This window comes from Schistocerca gregaria, chromosome 6 (genome assembly GCF_023897955.1).
Source record: "Schistocerca gregaria isolate iqSchGreg1 chromosome 6, iqSchGreg1.2, whole genome shotgun sequence".
Classification (NCBI taxonomy): Eukaryota; Metazoa; Arthropoda; class Insecta; order Orthoptera; family Acrididae; genus Schistocerca; species Schistocerca gregaria.
The window spans coordinates 276,253,009-276,279,677 of NC_064925.1; the positions used below are offsets into that span (position 1 = coordinate 276,253,009).

General features: G+C 36.8%; 1 protein-coding gene across 1 annotated transcript in view; it reads right to left on the reverse strand.

Moving 5' to 3' along the window:
* Positions 1 to 26,669, reverse strand: part of LOC126278850 (uncharacterized) — a 445,668-nt gene that overhangs the window by 65,113 nt on the left and 353,886 nt on the right. The window contains exons 28-31 of the mRNA XM_049979125.1: positions 23,793 to 23,899; positions 20,964 to 21,437; positions 19,190 to 19,320; positions 1,455 to 1,634 (exon numbers count right to left, since the gene is read on the reverse strand). Coding sequence (XP_049835082.1) covers positions 1,455 to 1,634; positions 19,190 to 19,320; positions 20,964 to 21,437; positions 23,793 to 23,899 — 892 coding nt within the window. The remainder of the gene's footprint in view (positions 1 to 1,454; positions 1,635 to 19,189; positions 19,321 to 20,963; positions 21,438 to 23,792; positions 23,900 to 26,669) is intronic.

Sequence of the window (26,669 nt, forward strand, 5' to 3'; positions counted from 1 at the left end):
CATTTTATGCCAAATTCTGTTACAGAAAGTAAATTAGTAGTAAAGTATAAAATATTTTACATCTTAATTTATCAGTCTTATCTTAACTATATAAACTATATACATCTTTTCATTCTACATGTCACCTCTCATCTTGTTAGGTGATTATGAACTTTTATGACTACGCTACAGAATAACATTTAAAATACATAAAAATGAGGTAAGCAGAAAAATGTGGGAATTTTGAAATCAGTGTGCTATTTATCTGTACAGATCAATTTTATTTTCAGTTGTATTAGAGGCACATTCAAAACATGAAGTTAATGTTATCATCCACACTATTTTCAACATGCAGCAGCTCTTGGATTCACAGAATTGAATATCCCATAGAAGAGTTTTATGATTAAAAATAAATTGTTTATAAGTGAACATGTCCTCTAATTCTTTCATGCTGGCAAAGAAGGAGAGAATGTTCTCAGTTTTCAAGCCACATCAACAGTGCAAAAATTATTGAGCTTTGAACATCTGTACTTGCTGTCACCCTAAGGAGTTCACAAAAAACCAGACAAGCGTGAGAAGGATTCATACTCTGAGGTTTCAGCACCAATTTAATTATATATATAGATAATAATAATAATAATAATAATAATAATAATAATCACCCGTGACTTAACAGCCTGGTGCAAGTCTTTCTACTGGATACCACTTCAGCAACTTGTGTGTCTGTAACCTACCCCAAATATAACCTACCACAGTTACCCAACTGGGCAAGGATACCTACCATTTAATATGGAACCTGAACCACTATTGTTTCTGTTGACTCCTCATATCATTGGGAGGTGAAGGCTAAGTTAAAATAAAGACTGAAAAGTCCATGGTCTGACCAAGATACAATCCCATGACCTCTCAGTTTGCAGGTATGTGGTTTATTGCTCAATCATCAGGCTAACTTATTTATAGATAGTTCATCTATAGGGTTTGATGAGTGAGTTTGCAAGTATCACAATATTTGATCTATATACCCCATATCTTTTGATTGCATTGACTTAGAAGTTTAAGTTATTTCCACTGCCAATTCTTGAGACAAAGGGGTCTCAACAGTCAGACCGACAGACAGACAGATAGACAACAAAGTCATCCTACAAGAGTCCCATTTTTACTAACTGAGGTACACCTAAAAATTGTTGTGGCTTGATAATTAAAACTGTACCCAAATGAATTACATAAATTTATACTGCATGGAACCTATCATCTCAAGAGCAGACTTATTATAAATCTAAGTACATATAGTATCAAATTAGCCTGTTATATAAATAATAAATAAAGAGATAATGAAAAAGTTCAAATAAAATGTAAAGAATTTAGTTAAGTTACTATGAAAGGCAACAACCACAAGAAGAAAGTGGTAGAGGGGAATTGTAGATGAACAACTACAAGAAAATTAATATTTATCAGTGATGAAAAAAGTTACACACCAGGTGGTTCCATTGTCTGCTGGATGATTGTGATGTTCTGAGGTGGTATACTTAAGGGAGCACCATTGGTTCCATTAATTTTTAGTCCACCAGTTCTCAGCATTTCAACCAGTGTTGGCAAAACTACACTCACTTTCTGGACATCTGTGTCAACTAGCCTCAGTGTTGCCACAATACTACCTGTAAATTAATATCACAGAATGAACAAACCTAGTAAAATGTATATTAATTTGTGATATTAGCTAGATGTTATCATTACAAAAGAATGAGAAAACAGTTAACACAGCTTTAAACTAAATAAAATTTTTGTTTCAATTTGACTAATGGATTATGCATGTTTCACACTACTAGCTTATTGGATAGGTAATGTGTTTCTCTTATGCTTTCTAAATCTTATAGGTGCTGATGATTGTTCTACAATTCACAGATGCTGGCATACCAGCCAAACCAAGCACAGCTTCACATATTTTCACTACCTGTAAAGTGTAATGTTGAGCTGAATAATGAAGCACCTGGGGAGGACTCAATTGCAGCAAAGCTCCTGAAACTACAAAAGATGATACTCTGAACCTCCAAAAGAAGATACTCTGAACATACTTTGAGGATATACGGAGAGATGAGTGGCAGTTGGCACTAATCCACCCACTCCACAAAAAGGGAGACAAAAAAGATAAAACAATTACAGGTATATTTTATTACTATCTGTTCTATACAATATCCTCTCCAAAGCAGTCCAGAACAGAGTTTAAGATCATATCATGAACATACTGGTGAATACCAGACCAGATTCAGAAAAGGATGTTCTTGCACAGAACAGGTTTTCAATCTGGAAAGCATCATCAGGAATGAGATGACTGGTAGGTATGACTATGTGGTTGTATTCATTGATTTAAAAAAAACATATGACTCAGTTGACTGAGAGTCATCATCCGTGTTCTGGAAGAATCTCGAGTGGATAACATATCAATAAATCTGATTAAGAAGACTCTAACTAACACTGTATCGAAGTGAAATTCATAGGAAGATCTCGGAGCCCTTTGAAATGCAAAACTGGATCAGACAATGCAATGGAATCTCTCCACTATTGTTTATCTGTGCCTTGGAAAAAGTCATTAGAGAATGGAGAAATGTACTGAATGGAGGAGAATGGAGCAGACTAGGGACCAAACTGAAAGGGGTGTAAGATGACTGCTTGATCTTTGTGGATGACCTAGCCATTTTTGCCAAGAATGTTAACTCAGCAAACATAAAGACTGAGCGATTGACAGAGATAGCCAGATTATAGGTCCCCTTTGAAAAAACAAAATATGTAGCAAACATCAATGGCGGGCCAGAAGGGATGGTTTTAAACCAAGGATAGATTAATCTTGTAAAGAAAATTTAAGTTGAGGTAACCCAACAGAATTGCTCAGAACAAGAAATGATCAGTCTTAGGATCTGTAAACTGGACTGAGCTTATAATTTGGTGAAAAACTTCAACAATAAGAAGGTGCTGAGTATTGGAGACAAGTTAAGACAATATGATACGGTTGTCAAATCAAAAGAGTTATATGCTTTGCAGTTTCTGACTATGAATACATGGGGACTAGTCAATATACTAGTCAAAAGTTAATGGTGATGAATTTAGTTCTACAGAAAACAAAAAGCTGTAATACTGATACTGAAATGCTATTACTCAGTGGATGAATTCATGCAGGGCAAAATCTTAATTTGAGCTAGATACATCTTAGAATGAGATTTTCACTCTGCAGCGGAGTGTGCGCTGATATGATACATCTTGTTACATATCCCACTGTAAATATATAAATACATCTTACTGTTATATTGTTATTTATTAGTATAAAAGCCATTGTAATTGTACTGTAAATCTTTGTCAAGTCTCCTGTAAGCAAAATAAATTGATTGCAAGTGTACATCATGAGATGAATAAACTACAATTCACTGCTATGTTTTGCCCACAAGAGCATAAGATTATGTCACCCAGTGTCTTTAAATATATTTCATATATACTTATCTTTTTTATAATAAATAAATAAATAAATAAATAAAGTACTCCTTTCCAGATAATGAAATCTACTATATGTTAGCACCATCTGACAGAGCTGTTTCCTTGTTGTTCTAAGGCTACATAACTTGCACAGAATGCTGTCAAATAAAACAGAATATTCAGTAACATTTACAGTATACTCTTAGGCTCCTGCCTAACCATCACCCCAGATCAGGATATTCTGAAAATACTCTACAAAGTTTTCGAAACGATCATAAGGCTGTGATAAGATCTGTCACAACAGTGAATTTTTCTCCAGTCACATCCATTGACTTTGCCAACTCACAACCAAACTGTAGCATTGGAATATGAAACAATATCCATAGAAATCCTGTCAAATGCTGAGAAGCAACCAATACAAGACACAAATATAAAAACCAGTAATCAACCTTATCATAACAAGACCGGTAATCGTCAATCTCATGCTCACCACATCAAAAACAATAGTATGAATTCATATATGCCACCCAAAACAAGTCATTACATGCAGCAGTTATCGTTGGCTACCATATACTGTAATGAGCTACAATATGGAAACAAATTACCAACAGCAGCACACCGTGGAAGAGTCACTGACACCATAAGTGCCCTTTAGCCATACTGCTGCATTCAATTTATGATCTAGATACATTTCTCATTGTGTGCTTCTTATTTCCTTTGACTATAGTGAAATGCTGAATCGTATACGGAAGAAATAAAATAAACATGTTGTGGTAATGGAAAGAGATTCATTAGAAGCACATATGTTTGAGATAAAATGAGGAACTGTATAAAAAGATTGAACCAGTAACATCATTGATAATAAAGAAAACATTGTTTTTCTATGTGCACATTGTCAGAACGTCTGATGACAATTTAACAATGAAAATCTGGAATTTCATACGACCAAAAATACTGGTATTGTCCTAAGAAAGTGATAGAGATCTTAAAGAAATTGGTATATTGGAGGACAAAGGCAGGGACAGGAATGAATTTAGAAAAAAACCAAAAAACTACCATGGTTTTCAGCTGAAAGAAGAACTAAAAATACGAAGGGGGAAGAAGGCAAAAAGTGATGGGTTTGAGAGATACTGGCAGGATACAAAAAGTGGCAGATGAACAAGAGCTAAAAATGGAAAATGCAATCCAAGCAAAACTGAAAACATGAAACAATGACTATGAGGAGTTCAGTCTCAAAGCAAGTAAATCAAATACTTTGGTCATAAAGGCAGCAAGATAAGGAGATCAGCCAGAATTACAGATGAATGAAAAAAACTACCATGGTTTTCAGCTGAAAGAAGAACTAAAAATACGAAGGGGGAAGAAGGCAAAAAGTGATGGGTTTGAGAGATACTGGCAGGATACAAAAAGTGGCAGATGAACAAGAGCTAAAAATGGAAAATGCAATCCAAGCAAAACTGAAAACATGAAACAATGACTATGAGGAGTTCAGTCTCAAAGCAAGTAAATCAAATACTTTGGTCATAAAGGCAGCAAGATAAGGAGATCAGCCAGAATTACAGATGAATGAAAGATCCTTTGAGGATGTGCAATATTTCCCACATTTGGGCATTGTGATAGATTGTGAAAACTTAACTGGAACTGAAGTTCTAAATGGTACATATAATTTATTTATTTGTTGTCCTCTGAATGAATACTGTACATGACATGCACATGGTGATGCACAAACATACATTCGATGTTGGACATTGTGATAATTTGCTGGCATGAAGCAATATGCCAAAAGTTTACACAAACATGAACTTACATGCATATTTTCTGAGAAGTTATGGACACACAAATTTATGGACACACAAATTACATACTCAGTTACACATTTGTATTTTAGTGCTATATTCCTCTAACACATATGCACAACAGTACCTGTTTGGATATTCTTTCTGCACTTAATTTGCTTAGTAGCAGATGATACAGATCCAAGATTTTTGCACATACTTGCATTAATGTTTCACTGTTCACAAAATTCTTTGCTGCAATTTTGTTTCATGTTTCTTTCCACTGATGTGGAGCAGAAATTCACTTGCACTGTAGAAACAATGATCAAGTAGGAATGATTTTAATTTTTTATTAAAGGCACTCAGGGACATACTGTTTTTTATTTCTGATGGCAGGCTATTGTGTATTTTAATGCCTTTGTTGAAGGGGGAGATTTAAAGGCAGAGGTGTGCATTTATTTAACATGGAGTTCCATTTTCTGTCTAGTACCATAGTCATGGACATTTACATTTTTATTAAATTCTGTAATATTACTTTTTACAAATTTGCATAGTTCTAGTATATACAGGCTGCCAAGGAGTAGGATGAGCAACTTTTGGAAGAGAGGTCTGCAGCTATCAGTCGGCTTTGCCTTGTTCATTATTCTTATAGCTCTCTTTTGGGTAGGAGAATGTTTGGTCTATGTGTAGAGTCTCCCCAGAATATAATACCATACTGCATTACACTGTGAAATTGTGCATAGTAGGCTGTGTGAACAGTTTCTGGGCCTGTGCAGTATGCAAGTATTCGTAGGGCATAGCACACTTGGTTTAGCTTACTATTAGTTTTATTAATGTGTGTTTACCATTTTAGATTATCCTTAATCCATAGGCTTCGAAATCTTGTTTCTGTATTTGGGGATATTTGGGAACCGTGTAATTTCATATCAGGCATAATTTTATTTGATCTTAGGTGGAAGTTTAGGTAATTGGTTTCCTTTGTGTAAACTATGAGCTTGTTTTTCTCAAACCAATCACCAAGTTTGTCTGTATTTCCATTTATGGCATCTTGGAGTTCATGTTCATTTTTGCTTGTAATGAGGATACTGGTATCATCTGCGAAGAGTGTACTGATGCTGGCATTTTGACAGTAGGTCGCTTATGTAAACAAGGAAGAGCACTGGTCCAAGTATTGAGCCTTGGGGCATACCTTGTCTAATATTGCAATAGTCAGAGTAGTATGTTTTGATATGTCCTTGGTTGTTATGTTTTATTGATAGTTTCACAATCACATAAAGTGCCTCATGTGAGACAGTCAGATACCACACAAAACCAAAGCTAATCATCTTCAGTATGTACCACATTCCCATTTTGACCTTATCACTGCAGACCTATGCTTTCACCGAGAAATAATGACATCAAGGTGCTGAAATAAATCAGTTACTATTGGTGTTCCATCTTGAGCTTACTGTAATTTCATTAAAGAGAATTACACCAGAAGAGTTTTCCTTTTATTTATAAAGCATCTTTGATGGTTATTGGTGTTTCTTTACACGTGCTCCAAACCACTGCTTCTTCCCTCGTTGTTAGCAGTGGTTGATGTTACTGTGCAGAGTGAGAATCACACATAACTTCATTAAATTTACAAAAGTGAAATGTAAATAATGTAGCACAAAAAAATTGCAGAATGGCAAAACTCCCAAGTGCATATGTGAATCAGAGTCTTCTGATATCAGCCACAGCTGGCAAGGAGACGAGAAGCAGTGGTTTGGAGAAACACCAGTAGTCATGGAAGATTCTTTATAAGTAAAAGCAAAACGCATCTAGTGTAATTCTCTCTGATTAAATTGCAGTAAGCTTAAGATGGAAGACCAATAATAACTGATTTTAACAGCAGCAGTGAAAGGTGGCCATGCAAACAAACATATGGTGAAATGAAGTATATTAAATCTATGCTGAAGCAAAGAAAACAGAATGAAAGGAACAGAACAGCTGCAGGTGCAAAACTAAGTTTACTGAAAAAGCCCATCAGTCTAGATTAAGATGGTATGGTCATCTGGAATGGATAAAAGAAATCATAATAGTGCAGCATACTGTCCATATATGGGCATATTAGTGTGAAGCCTACATGGTGTATTGGAGTAGTGCTGACAGCAGGTGAGTGCAAGATGTCAGTGTAATAATTCAATAATGTCAATGCAATGTTGTGGGACAGATTAGCTTGTTAAAATAGGTAACTCAGTGGTACTATACAGATAAGTACAGCAAGGGGCAAGGGAGGTTACCACAGTGACAGTGGCAGTGGTGCCTTTGGAAACATGACTGGTAGTGGAGCATATGCACGACAAGCAAGCTGCTGTCAGCTGGAAGTATTGGTAATTTTTTTAAGGAAATTATTCTTAGTCTCACAGTCCTACAAGGATGACGGGGTTGTGATGGACGAGGACATCACATGGACCTGCTAGTAGAAGTCACCAGTCTGAGACCACAGCAGTGCAACAACTGTCTGCTCTAAGTCTCTCCTTGGAACAGTGTCATGGTACAGCTGCCCATCTGAGGTTATCTTCTGTGGCATGACTGACTCCTGACTAGGGGGCAGTCTCACATGAGGCACTTTATGTGACTGTGAAACTATCAATAAAACATAACAACCAAGGACATATCAAAACATACTACTCTGACTATTGCAATATTAGACAAGGTATGCCCCAAGGCTCAATACTTGGACCAGTGCTCTTCCTTGTTTACACACCCTGTGCACACCAGCAATCATCTACCATTGTTGACAGGTGTCCCAGCATGGTGGATATCCACCAACATGATGCAGCTGTGATCTCCTGGCATCATAGCAGATATACCATTGTTGAGTACATGCCACTGGCCGGGGAACATGCTGCCGGCTTATGTAATAGGCCTGCCAGCACTCAGTACAGTAACAGCACTGTGGGGCATGCAGACAGCCAGCCCAGCAGAATTCAGTGGCCAGCCAGCCAATGACCCGGTGTGCCAAGCAGTGCATACATTTGCAGGTGCTTTTCTCTGCAGCCTCCTGGGATTCCATGTTTCCTCCACCATTTGTTGGCCCAATCCTGCCTCACTGCCACACCAACCTGCATGGGGCTGATACAATAGCCAAGAAATCTCTTGAAATGGCTATAACTGGGAAAAGACAAATGGATGCCCAAGAACAAGATAGACTGACATACTTAAGAAGAATGTCACTGAAAGTGGTCTCCTTTGGGTTAGGATTCATGAGGAAAAGCCACTTGAGAACTGAAAAAGTGGAAGAAATTTGTTACCAGCACCTGTGAAACTGGCATTGTGACATGACGTGATGATCATGTATTATTATTATTATTATTATTACTGTATCTATATCAGTATCCCTCTTCTCTCATCCTTTCTTGTTTAAGGTCCTTTCTAATATCTAAATTCCTTACTCTGTCCATTCTTGTTTTTCCCTTAACTGCTCTGCGAAATTTCATTTACCCTGCTTGCAGTCTGCTCCAGTCCTTTTCTGTTATTGTCCATGTTTCTCCTCTAAAGGTGACAGTACGGAAGTAATTACTCTTATACATAAGGAGTTTTGCTTTTTCTGAAACTTTGTTATTCCAAATCAGGTGTTTCATTGTTTGGCAGAAATTTCCTACCATCTGTAACCTCCTATTAATTTCATTGGTTATTCTTCCATCACTTGATATTTAACTCCCTAAATAAGTGAAACTGTCTACCACTTTGAGGGGTTCTCCATTCAAAGTAATATTCCTGTTGATCCTTTTGTCTCTTCCAAATACCATTACTTCACTCCCATCTTTATTTATTTTTAATGCATACCTTTTCATTATTTCCTTTCACGCATCAAGTTGTAACTGTACCTCTACCTCTTTATTGTCCTGTATTACCTTATCATCTGCAAAAATAATCTTTTTGTCTTTTTCTTTTACTATATCTTTAACTGCCCTATTCATCCCCTCCATCATCCCCTCCATCACAACATTAGAAAGTGCAGGAGATAGAATACTTCCTTGTTTAGGTCCTTGTTTTATTTCAAAGTATTCAGAGTTCCACAATGGTGTTCTAATTCTACAGTTGTGTCCTGTGTACATCGGTTGTAATACATTAATGTAACCACTTCTATACCTATATTCTTCATTTCTTCCCAGAGTCTTTCTCTGTTAACTGAGTCATATGCCTTTACTATGTCTATAAAAACCATTATCACCCTTTCGTTATACTCCCCACTTTTTTTCCATAAGTTGACGAATAGAAAATATCAGGCTGGTTGTGCTTCTTCCTTTCCTTATCACATGCTGTTCTTCACACAGTTCCTTTTCTATCTGTTCACTTATTCAGTTTAGTAAAACTCCTTCAAAAATCTTGGCTGTATGACTCATAAGGGTTATTCTCCTGTAGTGTTTACAAAGTTTTTTATTGCCTTTTTTGAAGATGGGAACAATGTCTCCTCCAATCACTAGGTGCTGTACTATTTTTCCACACACTTGACAGTACTCTATACAGCACTGCATTCCCACTGGAGCTGTTGCTCTTATCATGTCTACTGACATTTCATCAGGTCCTGGTGCTTTCTCCCATTCATTTTCTTCACAGCTATTTCCATTTCTTCCTGTGTAATTTGTCCAAATTCTGCTTCCCAACTTCTCTCAGTTTCTCCATTATTTGTTGTTTCCCTGTGTACATGCTCCTCAGCATTTAACAGTTTTTTAAAATGTTATCACCAGAGATCTTTTATATTCCCTGGATCTTCAATCACAGTACTATCCGCTGTTTCCATCATTACTGGTACTTCTGAAGCCTTCCTTTTATTTTTCATCATTTTATAGAATATTTTCTTATTGCTATTCATCTTCTTCAAGTTTTTTTGTAAGCTCTTTTCATGCCCTTTTCTTTTCTGCTATTTCTTTGCACTTCTTCTTTTCCTCTAAATATCTTTTATGGTCCTTGTCATTTTTAGTTTTGCACCACTTTCTCCATGCTTCATTTTTTCTTGTAACTGCTCTGATTGTGGTATCATCCCACCAACTCGTCTGTCTTACTTTTACCTTTCCAGATGTTCTACCACATACTTTTTGTCCTGCTTCAACTAAAGTGTCTTTGAATAAACTTCAATCTGTTTCTACATTGCAGAAAACTTCTTTTGGAAATTTTTGTGTGATTAATTCTTTATACTTCTCAGCACTTTCACTCTAATTCAGTTTCCAATCCTATATACTCATCACTTTCTTCTGTTTTCTATGTTTCAGACACTGATTCATTTTCCATTGTCCCACCAGTAATCTATGGTCTCCATCTGCACACACACATGGAATTACCTTCAAATTTGTTACTTTCTCTCCCCATTCCCTATCTACTAGAATATAATCAATTACACTCTTAGTTCTTCCATCCCAGCTGTATCTGGTGATAACATGACTTTCTCTCTTCAAAACCAGCTAATTGCTAATTTCATTCCATTCCTCTGGCACAATTCCAGGAGTCTTTTTCCTTCTTCATATTTGCCTCCATATCCAAAACATCCCAATACTTGCTCTAAGCCCTTTCTGTCTTTGCCTACCTGTGCCTTAAAATCTCCCATCACTATATTATTACTCTCTATATGGCTCTCTAACTCATTTTCCAAGTCCATCTTCTCTTCTTTGCTACATCCCACTCGAGGTGCATAAATATAGATAACTTTCAGTGTTTCTTTTTGGAACCTCAGTTTTAAGACTATGATACTGTCTCATATATATCTCACACTTTCAATACTATTTTGTACATTATTATTCACCATCACTGCCACACCATTTCTTCCAAATCTGTTATTCCCACTACAGTACAGTTTTCCTCCTCCTCTCAAATTCTTCTCACCTTTTCCCTTCCACTTTGGTTCACCTAATGCCAAAATATCGAACTTTCTCTCTGTTAGTACATCTGTCATTTCTTCCTTTTTTCCATTGAGGGTTAATATATTAAGGTTGCCAATATTTAGTTATTTTTTAGTCCATTTGGTTTCATCTTCTTGTACTGATGAATATCATCAGGTATCCCACCATTCACACCAGTACTTGAAGAAGCTGTGGGGTCAGCACTGCCTGGCAGAGCATGCAGCACAGACTAGATGGTGTCAGGAAAGGGTGCCATGTGCACTGTCAGGAGGCTGTGAGGGAGTGAGTGATTGAGAGGGAGGGGGGGGGGGAGGAGTAAAATGGGAGCAGAAAAGGAGAGGAGCAAAGAAGGAGAAAAGACTGGTGGGTGTGTTGGCAGAGAGTGGTTCACAACAAGGGTGAGCAGTGAGCAGATATGCATCGAGAAGAGGTAATATTACAGAAGGAGGCGGAAACTGCTGGGTGGAGGATGTGGGGCTAGTAGTTTACTATAGGCTGAGGCTGGGATGATTTTGGGAGTGGAGAACGTGTTGTCTAGATAACTCCCACCTTTGTTTTTAAAGAAAAGAAAAGGAAAAAAACCTGGTGGTGAGGGGAGAATACAAATGTACCGGAATGTGAAGCAGCCATTCAAATCAAATATCGTATTTACTCAAATCTAAGCTGGACTCGAATCAAAACCGCACCTGAAAAATGAGGCTCAAAGTAAAGGAAAAAAAATTTCCAAATCTAAGCTGCACCTGAAATTTGAGACTCGAAATTCAACGGGAGAGAAAAGTTTTAGGGCGCACCTCCAAATCAAAACAAAGTTGGTCCATTGTAATAAGAGACACAATTTAGGTCGAATGAATGACGATACCACTACAGTAGTTTGGTTCGAGTTGTAAGCTTAGCAGTTAAGCTTTACCAGGTAGCCATTGCTAAGCGTCAGGTGCTCCGACTGTACTTATACGGGTACTCTTCCTTTTTCACATGCTTCGTCTGGTTTGAATTGATTGCTTATTTTTCTTTGATGTGATAAGCACCATATTCTTTGTTGTAGGTGTTTACGTCACTCTAAGCTGAAAATGCATTACTGTACTGTGTCATGCATTGTTTGCCGCAGTCTGATAGTGCGTGTCTAAGGCCTGTCGCCGTTCGGGGCATGGCTTGCTTTTGAGCGTGCTATCGCCGCTTACAATAAAAAAAAAGGAAGGACTCGTCTCATTAGCGAAACAATGGCAAGAGACTGCTATTTGTTGTTACTTACACAGCTGCTTTCTTTGATAATGATCAGCAAGAACCAAATAATAGACTGCGTATGATAGAACATGTTCTGAACGAGAGTTAGGCGAAAATTTTTATCCATTTGAAACTCTTTGCGGCCGCTTCTTTAGTACATCAAATTCTGCACAGAAATTAGAATCATCTTAGATTTAAAAATCTAGTCAGTTGCTGTGCTTCATTTCTGACTGTATCACTATTAGGCATAAGAATAATATGAGTATATACATGACACGATATGTATATTCTTCCGCGTTTGCTGGTGTCTCACTCTAGTTTCGTAGTTTATTATGCATACATAATTTAAATGTGATAGCAGCAAACATGAAAGAATACATGGCAAAATGTTTATATTCATATTATTCTTATGCTGAGGAGAATACTGCATGTGATTCACATTTCATCAGGTTCCTATTAGCAATCATCTCTTCGCACAGGTAGGAAAAAATTTACATCATAGAGTTTGCCACATTGACAAATATCCCAAACAGTCTTGCCAGTCGGATTTTCGTACTACATTGAAATTCTGTTACATTCGAAGATGAACAATACGGAATTTGTATTCACTTCGTTGGATAATGTATGAAAATGCTGTGGTCAAAACTCGGGACGGAGAAAAAAATCTCGTCTTCCACCTTTTTTTTACTGGTTTTGGCACCAGTATTTATCTTTGTGCCTACAAAGCATGCCTGTGTAGCGCTACATATATTTGATGGCAGAAGTTAGTTGTGGCGGCAACTACCAACATTTTTCAGAACTTCCGCTTGCTTTGCACTTGATTCTAGGTCGCAGGCGGTTTTTTGGATTACAAAAAGCGGAAAAAAAGTGCGGCTTAGATTCGAGTAACTACGGTATGTTATGTTCAGCTGCATGTTATGCCAGTGTATCCACAAAGCTCTTGGCTAAAGTTTGGTGGTGGCCCATTCATCCTCATGGACAGCTGGCTGGTAGTCATACTGGTATAGAATGATGTGCAATTATTTCAGCAGAGCTATTAGTATATGGTGTGTTTGCTTTCAAAGGTGGCTCATCCTCTGATCGGGTGGGATAAGCCTGTGACAGGACTGCAATAGGACATGCAGGATGGTTGGATCGGGCAATTACTGCACCTATGTCTTCCACAGGAATATGATGCTTGTGGTAAGGAGTTGGGATTTGGGATTAGGAGTGGTGTAGTGGTGGAATAGGATGTTGTACAGGTCGGGTGAGTGATGGAAGACCTCTTTGGGAAGGGTTGGAGGGATCTTGGGTTGGCTGGTGATAGATAATCAAAGCCCTAGCAAACGATGTGGTTCAGTTATTCCACTCTGGGATGGTATGTGCTCCATTGCAGCTGATTCTTGGTGCAGTGGTGGGAGGATTGGGGGTGTATAAGGATATGCACAGGAGATCTGTTTGTGGACTAGGTCTGCGGGATTTTGCCTGTCTTTGAATGCTGTCCTCAGTTGGCCAGGCTGTATGGGAAGGATTTTTTGGTGTGGAAGGGAGGGCAGCTACTGAAATACAGGTACTGTTGGTGGTTGGTGGGTTTAATGTGGCCAGAGGTGCAGATAGAGCCTCAGAGGGGAGGGCAGTATCCAGGAATGCGGGGTCCAGGTGAAGTGGGTGGTAGAGAAGCTGTTGAATTTGGGAAGATGTGATCAAAGAACCTGAACCAGACCAGGGATTTGGGGCTTTGGGAGGTTAAGAAGGCTTCCTCTAGAAGGTCCATAAACAGGCCAGCACAGGAGGGTACCACGTAGGAGCCCATGGCTAAACCATGGATTTCTTTGTATACCTTCCTTTCAAAGGAGGAGTAGCTGTGACTTACGATAATTTAATAACATGTATGAGGAATCGGGTAATGGGTTTGGAATCTGAAGGACAATGAGGGAGTTTATGTTCAATAGTGGCAAGACCATGGGCATGAGGAATTTATTTTATTTATTTATTTATTTATTGTTCCGTAGGACCACATTAAGGAGAAGTCTCCATGGTCATGGAACGAGCCAATACATGAAATTATAACACAATAGTGGAAACAGATAAAATGAAATATAAGAAAAATATTCAGGCAACAATTCGTAAGTTTAAATAAAGAAAATCAACAATTTAATACTGGAATTTGCTTAATTTTTCAGCTCTTCCAGGAGCTCCTCAACAGAATAGAAGGAGTGAGCCATGAGGAAACTCTTCAGTTTAGACTTAAAAGTGTTTGTGTTACTGCTAAGATTTTTGAGTTCTTGTGGTAGCTTATTGAAAATGGATGCAGCAGAATACTGCACTCCTTTCTGCACAAGAGTCAAGGAAGTGTATTCCACATGCTGATTTGATTTCTGCCTAGTATTAACTGAGTGAAAGCTGCTAACTCTTGGGAATAAGCTAATACTGCTAACGACAAACAACATTAAAGAAAATATATACTGTGAGGGCAATGTCAGAATTCCCAGACTATTGAATAGGGGTCCTCGAACTTACACCACACATAGCTTGAACAGCCCGTTTTTGAGCCAAAAATACTCCTTTTGAATGAGAAGAATTACCCCAAAAAATAATACCATATGACAAAAGCATATGAAAATATGTGAAGTAGATTACTTTTCGTGTTGAACTGTGACTTATTTCGGATACTGTTCTAATGGTAAATATAGCAGCATTTAGTTTCTGAACAAGATCCTGAACATGGGCTTTCCACAACAGCTTACTGTCTATCTGAACGCCTAGGAACTTGAACTGATCCATCTCGCTTATAATATGCCCATTCTGTCTAATCAAAATACCGGTTCTTGTTGAATTGTGAGTTAGAAACTGTAAAAACTGAGTCTTACTGTGATTTAGCAACAAATTATTTTCCACAATCCATGACCTTATTTAATGAACTACATAATTTGATACTGTTTCAATATTATGCACAAGATCCTACACTACCAAGCTGGTGTCATCAGCAAACAGAAATATTTTTGAATCACCTGTAATACTAGAAGGCATATCATTTATATAAATAAGAAACAGCAGTGGCCCCAGAACTGACCCTTGGGGAATGCCCCCCTTAACAGTGCCCCATTGGGACTGAACATCACTACCACTCTCAATTACCTTCTGCTTTCTGTTTTCGAAGTAAGAAGCGAACCAATTGTAAGCTACTCCCCTTCCTCCATAATGGTCCAACTTCTGCAGTAATATTTTGTGGTCAACACAGTCAAAAGCCTTCGTTAAATCAAAGAAAACACCTAATGTTCACAGCCTTTTATTTAATCCATCCAAAACCTCACAGAGAAAAGAGAATATAGCATTTTCAGTTGTTAAGCCATTTCTAAAACCAAACTGTACATCTGACAGCAAATTATGTGAATTTAAATGCTCCAGTAACCTTGTATATACAACCCTCTCGATAACTTTAGCAAACACTGATGGCATAGAAATAGGTCTGTAATTGTCAAAATTATCCCTGTCTCCCTTTTTAGAAAGTGGCTTCACTACCGAGTACTTTAATCGGTCAGGAAACCGACCACTCCTAAAGAAAAAGTTACAGATATGGCTAAGTACTGGGCTAACATACATAGAACAATACTTCAGTATTCTGCTAGATACCCCATCATATCCATGAGAGTTCTTGGTCTTTAGTGATTTAATTATTAACTCAATCTACCTCTTGTCCATTTCATGGAGGAGCATTTCAGGTAACAGTCTCGGAACACTTTTTTCTACAAGCGCTATATGATTCCCTGTTGGGACTAGGTTTCTATTTAGTTCACCTGCTATATTCAGAAAGTGATTATTAAATACTATACATATATGTGACTTATCAGTAACATAGACATTCCGACTAGTTACTGATTCAATATCCTCGACCTATCTCTGCAGACCAGCCACTTCCTTTACGACTGACCATATGGTTTTAATTTTATCCTGAGACTTAGCAATTCTATCTGCATACCACATACTTTTTGCCTTCCTAATAACTTTTTTAAGCACCTTACAATACTGTTTGTAATGGGCTGCTGCATTTAGATTGTCACTGTTTCTAATGTTTTGATATAATTGCCACTTTGTTCTACAAGATATTCTTATCCCTTTAGTCAGACACTTAGGCTGCCTGTTTGTGCTAGTATCCTGTTTTCATCATTCTTATGGAAAGCAACTTTCAAAGAGCATGAGAAAAGTCTTGAGAAAAGCATTATATTTGTCGTCTACTGTATCAGCACTATGAACATCTTGCCTTGATAAGGTTTACAAAGGTCTCTACAGCAACTGGATCAGCTTTCCTAAAAAGTTGATATCTATATTTAACATGTGTTGCAGCACAAAAATCTCTTAGAGTTAAAATTTGTGTATCATAATATGAAAGGCCATTCACCTTTTTGCTAACAGAATGCCCTTCTAGTAATGAGGAATGAACAAAAATATTGTCTATAGTTGTTCTACTGTGCCCTTGCACTCTCGCTGGGAAGAATACTGTTTGCATAAGATTATATGAATTAAGGAGGTCTAACAGCATCCTTTTCCTTGCACAATCACTTATACAATTAATATTGAAGTCACCACATATAACTAACTTTTTGTATTTCCTATAAAGTGAACCAAGAACTTCCTCTAGCTTAAGCAAAAATGTTGTGAAGTTGGAGTCTGGGGATCTATAAATAACAACAGTAAGAAGTTTACCTCCACTAAATTTAACCACACCTGCACAACATTCAAACACCTTTTCAGTGCAGTACTTTGAAACATCAATTGACTCAAATGGGATACCATTTTTCACATACATGATGGTGTACAGTGAAGTATCATCAACAGTGATGAGTAGGGATCAGGGAGGTAAATGGGTGGGGATGGTGAAGAGTTGGTAAAGTAAGTGGTTGGTCTCTTTGACATGGGATGTGACATTTCTGACAATTGGTAAGAAGTGTTGATCATCGAGAGCAATGGGGCATATGGCATTGTTGGGTTTTGTAGATTTTGAAGATCACTTAGAATGTGTGTGTGTGTGTGTGTGTGTGTTTTTTTTTTTTTTTTTTTTTTTTTTTTTTTTTTTTTTTTTTTTTTTTTTAACGTCGTAGAGGTGAAGAGAGCAATGGATTCAAGAAAGAGGTTCTGGGAAGAGCCTAAAATTTGTTAAACCACGGAATTCCCCCCCCCCCCCCTTCCACCCCACCGACCAAAGGACTAACCATAAAAATTCCATTCTCTGGAAATATAAATTTTTGGTGAGTTCCTATGGGACCAAAATGTCCCTCACAACGCTGGTACTGCAAAAGCACATCTCCATGGCACAGGTGTCCCAGATCCAACTCTGTTCCCTTTGCAAGATACTGCTACTGTGCAATTCATACTACATCCATCACACCTCTGAAATCAAGTCCTTTGAACTCCAGTACCTGAAAGAGCACTCCAGAGAGCACCTTTATAAGTTACCACCCTGCTAACATCCTACTACCACCTTGGGATACCACTATCTGACCCCTATGCTACCCACAGTGTTCCTCTTTGTCAACCCCTCCCAGTGCCAGAACTTTCCTAGCTGATCTTTTCAACTTGACAGATCCCCCAAAACTCCCTACCAACACTCCACTAAATCAACAGCTGAAACAATCCAAGAACACTGCTGTTAATCTTTCCATAAGATGTGTGATGGTGGTGGGTTCTTGATGTGCCACATCATTTTTCTTCTTTGTTCCCATTAATGTGTGATAAGCTAGAAAAAATATTGTCCAAATTCTACTTTGTCTCTCCTTATCCCAGTGCAGATGCATATGCTCCTGATGACTCCCCCAAAACTGTTTATAGAAATATAATCTTCCAAATTTCACTTTCAGTGAATAAAGTAACATGAAAACTAAAAGTCTTGAAAATGGCAATGAATTTTGTAAAAATCATCATGATGCTATTCAATTGTCTGTGTGAGACCTCTTGATGTGGATGGGCTGCCAATCTGACTAGTAACATTCCATCCCAGTAAAAGTACTTGTTCTCAGTCTGACTGTACCTGCTGGTAACATAAAATGTGACACAGTTCAAAAGTCCACATGAAGTTGAGTAAGAGAAAAAGACCCTCTGCTATGAAATAAAAAATAAAAAAATAACAGGAAGACTGACTTCACAACAACAGGTGAAAACAATTGAAGGAAATAGCATTCAACTTATTTACATGCTCACATAGCCGTAGCCTTCAGACCTGGGTTCTTAATCATAGTACATGTGATGTAGAACAATTTAGAATCAAGTCCTACCTATTATGTCTCCTTTACCCGTGGCAACATACACTTTTGAGCATTTTCTTATTACCATTTTCCTCATTTCACACTGTCATGTTACTATTTTTTTCCTTGTAATTTTTAAGTAAGAAACACTTGCTTATTAGGGTAGAGAATTCCACGAGTTTCTTTATCTCCATGCTGTGTAATGGCTTCACATGAAGATGAATAGAGCCAGTTATCTAACTCACAGATCATTTTACTTTATACTTTCATGTCTCTTTCTCAATTTGCATTTGCACTACAGCATGTGAAACTTACACAAGCTTTTATAAAATATGCTCCCAGATATAAATTCTTAGAGTGTTTCATTCTTTTGATCATGTTATTTCTTTCTTATTTTTCACATATTTCTATTTTCCTATGTTTGCAAACAGCTTCACAGCTGGATGATTCTTATTATATGTACTCACTATATTTGTAAATATTTGTTCAGAATTTATATCATTACAGGAAGAGAGATATACCACATTACTGATAAGCTAACACTACAATGCAGAAAAACATTTCTCAGCAATATATTTTTATAGAAATATTGTTTTATTGTTTTAAAATGCCTCTGATGACCACCAATGACTAAGGGGTGTATAGGTGCTTCAGTCAGCTAGATACTTACCATTAGTTAAATATATGCCATATATCATATTACTGGGCATTTCGTGCACTTGATCTAGGATCTGTACCTTCAAATGATTTTCAAATTGTTTTTCATTTTTGCTAACAATTTTTCCAAAATCTTCTTCTATTCTGAAACATGCGTATCAAGAAATACTATTCTGAAACGTGCATATCAAGAAATACAAACAGAAAATAAAATAATGTCTATTAATAAGTAAGTAAGAAACACATTAGTGAGCAATAATATGACAAAACACACACACACACACACACACACACACACACACACACACATACACACACACACACAAAACAACAGAAAAGGAAGAGAGAGAGAGAGAGAGAGAGAGAGAGAGAGAGAGAGAGAGAGAGAGAGAGAGAGAGTGAGAGATTTGTTATCAGTAATTAAAAATTTGTTAAAAAGGAGTTTTAACAGGTAAACTGTTACACAAAAAGAAAAGTTACAGTTTTTGTATCAACACATGTCTAAACTTTGGATGTTATAGTCAGTGTCTTATAAAGCTGCTTAAAAAGAAAAAGGAAAAATTAACAGGAGATGCTACATTGGATAAAGGCACATTATTTAACATGAGATTTGTATAAAATGCAGCACAGTGTAGGCAACAATACATCTTCTATCAATATATTTTTAAGATCTTATTAAATTGTTAATATCCTCTAGTGCAGCATTCACTCAACCTGGGACTTTTGCAGCCAGTTTTAAACACATGGAGAAAAATAAAACAACTTGTAATAATGGTTTCAGATACTCTGAGGATGAAACTATATTCTTTCTCATATTAATTAGTTAATAATTAAAGCATAGAAAAAATTAAGAATAGGTCATTAACATACATAACAAACACTGTATTTCAATATTATGAGAAGGAAAGTTGCCACTCACCACATAGCTGAGATGCTGAGTCGCAGATAGGCACAACAAAAGATTTTAACACTTAAAGCTTTTGGCCAATAGCCTTTGTCAACAATGAAATGATAATTAAATCAAGACCCTAAGTTGCCAACAGGCATTGATATACATCAACGGGGACAGTTGAAAATGTGTGACCCAATTGGGACTCGAACCCGGGATCTCCACTTACATGACACATGCTCTATCCATCTGAGCCACCAAGGGCACAGAGGACTGTGCGATTGCAGGGATTTATCCCTTGCACGTTCCCCATGAGACCCACATTCCCAACTTAATGTCCACACACTACATTCATAGTGCCCCTGCCCACTACACTCATTACTCGCAGCAGGCAATCTTACTGAATCCCGTAACAGTTCGGGCAATGCAAGTGAATCCAGCACAGATGAAGGTCAATGGCTGGTTAACCTTAACTATATGAAGATGTCATCTGTTCTTTTGACATGTCCAAAAGAACAGATACCATCTTCATATTTGTCAACAATAGATACACATAGGTACACACACACTCATGCAAATGCAACTCACACACATGATTGCAGTCTCAGCCAAATGAGTGTGGTTTCAGTTTCCTGAGACTGCGGTCATGTGTGTGAGTTGCATTTGCATGTGTGTGTGTCTATTGTTGTCAAAGGCTATTGGCCAAAAGCTTTAACTGTGAAAATCTTTTTGTTGTATCTATCTGCAACTCAGCATCCCTGCTATATGGTGAGTAGCAGCTTACCTCCTCATAATATTGTTACATTCCATCCTGGACTTTCCATTATAAGAAATACTCTCTTTCAGCTATAAATGAATGTCCAGTGACTAATGGCTGTTAAAAGTTTATGTGATTTACCTAAATATGACATTATATATTGTATTGTTTGAGATAACTTTTCCTGGAAGTCTTGTGGTCAAATGAGAATTTATCTCAGTTGTAGATACTTCTGCTGATCCTGTCCCAACTTGATACAGTGATGTTGAAGACTCTGTCACATCACTTCCAGAGGTTCTTTTGACAGCTGGAGAACTTGACATGGTTGCAGTTGCAGCTGTACCTGCTTCTAATGGAGTTCTTGTACTAGCTGAAGACACTGTGTTTCTGCCCGTTGATAGTACTGTAGTATCTGCTATTGACTCTGTCATTTTAATAGTTGATGTGATAGTAGTGGCAGTTGGTGAAGATGAATTTGTTGAAACTACTGTAGACATATGTCCAGGGCTAGATTCTGTGTGACTAGATGTTAGATGTTCCACTGGTCTGACAGTCATAGCAGCACTTTCAGTGATATGAGTAGTTGTTTTTGGAGGAACATCAGCAATAAAAACACTGTAAGTAAAACAAGAATGAGTCACTGAATTTGCAATAACACATTTATTTTGCTCTTTCTGTTGATATCATGAGTATTAAAATCAACCCAACATAACACAAGGCACTAAAAGAAATTATAAATAATGTATTTAAAACTATTGGGCCATTTTTTGCCAATTAACAAAATGTTACAATTAGGAAAAGAGAAACTAATAAAGAATTACTGCAAATCCGTTCAATGAATGAAACAAAAGAACACAATTACCAAATTTATTACATGGCCCAATGTTAATAATTACAGCACAATATTTACAGTTTATGAGTGTATATGCAAGGGTGGATTGTTAAACCTGATATAATTCTTCTAATTTTATTGAGTGCTGCCACTATTGGCAAGAGTGAATCCTGTAATTGTGTTATTCATACTCTCAGACAAAAGAAGTGACTGCAAAGAAGGTGATTCAGGCATGCTCTGGTAACACCCAAACATTTTTTCCCAGTTTAAAAATCGGAAATTATCTTCTAGGTCTGCTGAGAATGGTTTTGGTTATATGGAACTTCCATGCTTGACTGCTTTTCCAGTTTTGAATTTTATAGTATTCTGATGTAGCCTTGTATTAAGAATGTGTTATTCAGTATACTGATACAGTTTGGATCAACACTTTGTTTTTCAAAGACTGTCAGTACTGATTTTGTTGAAACTAGGTTCATAGCTTACTCACAATGTATGAAAATCAGAGTAAGTGGTAATTCATAGTCACTGCTCCATTTTATAATTTCATTAATCACTCAAAAATGGTGTACTGTGCCACAACCCTTCTATAAGAAGCTTGTTCCTTCCTCTGCTGTTTTTTTCTATGTGGGCATTTGATAATTTTAGTGAGTATCCTGTACATACATACAGGAACCTTGCAGGTGTATAGTCCTTTATGTTCTATATGCATCTTTTCTTATGAAGGAGACTAATTAAAGCATTATTCCAGATCTGAGTCATTGCTCTCCTTTACAAATATTTATAAATAATTATCAAAGTTCCCTTTCTATAGCTTTGCCCTAGCATTAACCATATATACTGAAACAATGTTCCCTGCACTCTCCTTTTCTTCACATTTCAAATGACGTTATATTCCTCATTCATCAAACTAAGTGGTACTCAAAGCCATTAATCAAAATAAGATTTTATTAGTGACCCTGATGAATGGATCTTCCTGTTGTGGGACGGATTGCAGGCCTCAATGATACAATACAATAGGTTCAACCACAATAGAGGGGCAGCAGCCTATTCAGCAGTTGCTGTGGCAACAGTCTGGATGACTGACTTATCTGGCCACATAACATCAGCCAACATTGCCTTGTAATGTTGATACTGTGAACACATGGAGACAAGGGGAAACTAAGCTGCTGTTTTCCCACATATATCGCAGTTCTGCCATATGTGTTGGTGGTGATGGAATCCTCTTGAACAACATAGTTTGCAGGGAAAAAAGGCCCACATACAGATCTCTGGGTGGGAACTACTCAGGCCATTTTGTCATCAGGAGAAACAAAGTGTGGTCTATGGGTTGAAGTGTGGGGTGTTCATACCTCGGGCAGGTAGGTTAGAGAATTGAAAAAGGGAAATGGATAGGTTGACATTAGATATGGTGGGAATTAATGAAGTATGGTGGCAGGATGAACAGGAGTCTGATCATGTGAATACGGGGTTATAAATATGACTGTAATATGGGTAATGCAGGAATAGATCTGATAATGAATAAGAAAATAGATCTGGGAGTAAAATGCTATGGTCAGCATAGTAAACACATTGACTAGCTAGAGATAAACTGGATAATTAGGGAATCTAAAAGTTTTGGAAGCATCTTAAACTGTTAGTATCCAGAGACAGTGACCATGTGAGTGTGAGAGTTATTCTTGTGTGAATGCGTATAACTGTTTCCGAAGAACAGCTCTACCCAGAAGCTTAAATACTTCAGCATTCTCCTTTTCCATGCCAGTCTGGAACACAAATCCCCCTTTAAGTGGGGAGTAGCTATCTATCCTTTCCATATTCTTATTATCCATCGAAACTTTACTTTTACTTGAATTTTAAGGGAAGACTGTATTTGAATATATTTATTACATATTATACTTTGCACTTTATTTGGCCACAGTTTAGGTATGTATTGACTTAATTTTTGAATGACTTAAGTCACCTTTTTTATAATTGTTTCCTAATCCTGCTTTTCCCTTGGCATCCAAATCATCCTTTATTAGTAAATACTTGGAATCTATTGTTGACTTCTTTGCACTCTTGGGGAACCCTTTAAATAGTTTTATAGACACAAATGTCCATAATTTATTGCATAGCATGTGAGACTTACAGTGGAGGCATACCTGTAATTGCCAAGAGCTGTACAGTGACACTCCAATACTTGGTTGCGAGGGACCCCATCGGACTGGCATGTATTTAGATCCCATCCATTATAACGCCACAAACCACACTGGTGACAAATAATCATAATGTTTTGATGTAAAGCAAAAGTTTTATTTTACTGTAATATGAAGGCAGTATTTTATTCATACAACACTCATAAAGTATATGTCTGTCATTTTAGAACAAGACAAAATACAGAGAGCAGCACCCATGTTTTTTTTTTTTATTTGGCATCTATCTGACAGTAACAGTGAGATGTGTTTAAGATGTAGATCTACAGGTGATAGGACAAAGTGTAATATATTTGTGTAGTAATGTAGTGCGCAAAGACTAGTTTGTCATTTTAGAACAAAACAAAATACAAAGAGCCGCATCCTATCTGACGCCAACAGTGAGATGTGTTAAAAATATATGACAGGACAAAGTGGAATATATATTAAAGTAGAAATGTAGTGAAGAAAGATTGGAATTGTGGTTTATTCATCTGATGATGTACATTTGCAATTATTTGGTTTGCACATAGAAGATATGTCAATAATTTTAATACGATTAGAAGATTTTTATACTAGTAAATAATAGTACTATATGAATAATAACACTATAATGATATTTCTTAGGATGTAAAACATTGTATCCAGCTCAAATTTCCAGTTTGTCCATGAATTTATCCACTGAGTAATAACATTTCAGTGTCAGTGCCACATAGTTTTATTTGACGTGTACCTAAATTCATCTGCAGTAATTTGTTCCCTTTTAATGTATTATTAATTTTCATTCACTGTGAGGTAGTGGGTTGGAAACACAAAATTTTCTTTGTTTCTATTAGCTCTTGAGAAAGAACAAAATGGTTTCCCTCAAACATTTCATGTCAGGTGTATTAAATGATTTTTGTCTGTACAGTAAATCCAGCAACATCTAGGAACAAACTGTAGTGTCACTGTACCAAATAACAAACACATCATCAGTGTCAGAACAGGCTGACATTAAAAGTCATATGCACATCCTATAGAAACAGTAGGAATCCTTGAGTTCCGATGTGTAATTTTAATAGTGCTTCAAGGGCATTAATTTTATTGTCATATGAACCTAAAAATGCACAATGTTGTGTAAATCAGATAAAATTAGTTACATAATTTGTGTTTAATTCATCATTTTGCTATTTCTAAATCAGGTAATGAAAACAGTCATAAGTCGCACATATACTCATCTCATATATTTACGTATTACAACCAAATAAACTGGCTTTGCATACTGGCAATGCTTTTTGTATGATATAAAACTTATTTATGTGGAAGATTTCTGACAAAATTTCAAGTAAAAAAATTTAAAATAATAGATAAATTTAACAAACTTATGAAAAGGGAAGTTGTGAGAAGCATATATGCAACAGATCCATTGGGAAAGCATGAAAAGTCACATCTGGTATTAGGGATGCTTGTCTAGATTATAACACAGCAATTTCATCCTTACATGCCAGAATGTTCAGTATAAAATGAATGAAACAGAGCACTTGGATGTATACCTAACAGAATCAAAACAACATTTCTTCCTAGGGAGTAAATCAGGTTACAAGAAAGAGGAAGCATATGGATACAGTCTACAAAATTATGAATTCATAAACTTGAACTGTTGAAGGACACTAAAAGGTGGAGTGGTAGGCATTTATAGTAGAAATGATATAGCATGTAAAAAAGTCAAATGGATTAATGATCTGAGTAAAGAAATGGTATTTGAAGTTGTAGTAATAAATTTAAAACTAGGAGACAACAGCCTAATTATAGCAGCTCTGTATAAGTCACCTGGAAGTGGTATTACAGAATTTTTCCGTTGGCTGGAGGACCTGCTGGAAAAGACATCAGCATATAAAAATATGTGCTGTTTGTTGGAGACATCAACATAGACTCTTGAAATAATAGCTATGATGTGTTATGTTGACTTACTTCAGTGTTATAGCTATTATCACATAAACTCAGAACCTACAAGAACTGATGTAGAAGGGCAGACATGCATTGACCACATTCTCACAAACATAACGAAGGAGAAATAAACATAACCACCATAGAAAATGACATATCTGATGACAGAGCTCTTAGTATGGACACTGATTAGGGAATGTAGATATAATTAAAAGTGATATGTTTATGCATGAAAGAAAATTTAACTATAGTAAACTTAAGACAGTATTATACAATGAAAAATGGGATCCAGTTTACAATGCAGCCAATGTGAATGATAAATGGGAACATTTCTATGAACTATCAGTAAAACTTTAAATGATACATGTCCTTTAGTAAAACAAGTAAACAAAGCAACAAATCACAAGGATGAGACTTTCCCTCCAGAAATCATTGGAGTGAAAGAGGATGCGAAAGACTGTTATATATTCTTTAGAGATACTAAATTACAATACTGTTTAACAAAATACAAACTGCTCAGAAAAAAACCACAGAGATTCCTTGACTGACCTTAAAGCTTATAAATATGGCTATCAAATACCAGGTGTAGAAGTATGAAACTGGAATTTCCTTATAGATGGTGCTAGCTGTCAGTGTAGGACCCATGAAACTGCATCTGCAACGCTATCTGCTTCCTGTAATGGATGATGATGAATGTCAACACACACATTAACCCAAGTTCCGTACATCCATATCTGTTTCAAACCTGTAAACATGTCAAGTTTTGTGCCCATGAATTACAATTTGTGGATAGCATTGATTTTCTGTTATCATTTGAAGAAAACTGATGCTGAACCACACTGAATGGTTGTCAAAGCTTTCAACTAACATGATCTTGTGAAACACAGTGTTTCAAAAAATTCAAAAGTGGTGATTTTGACA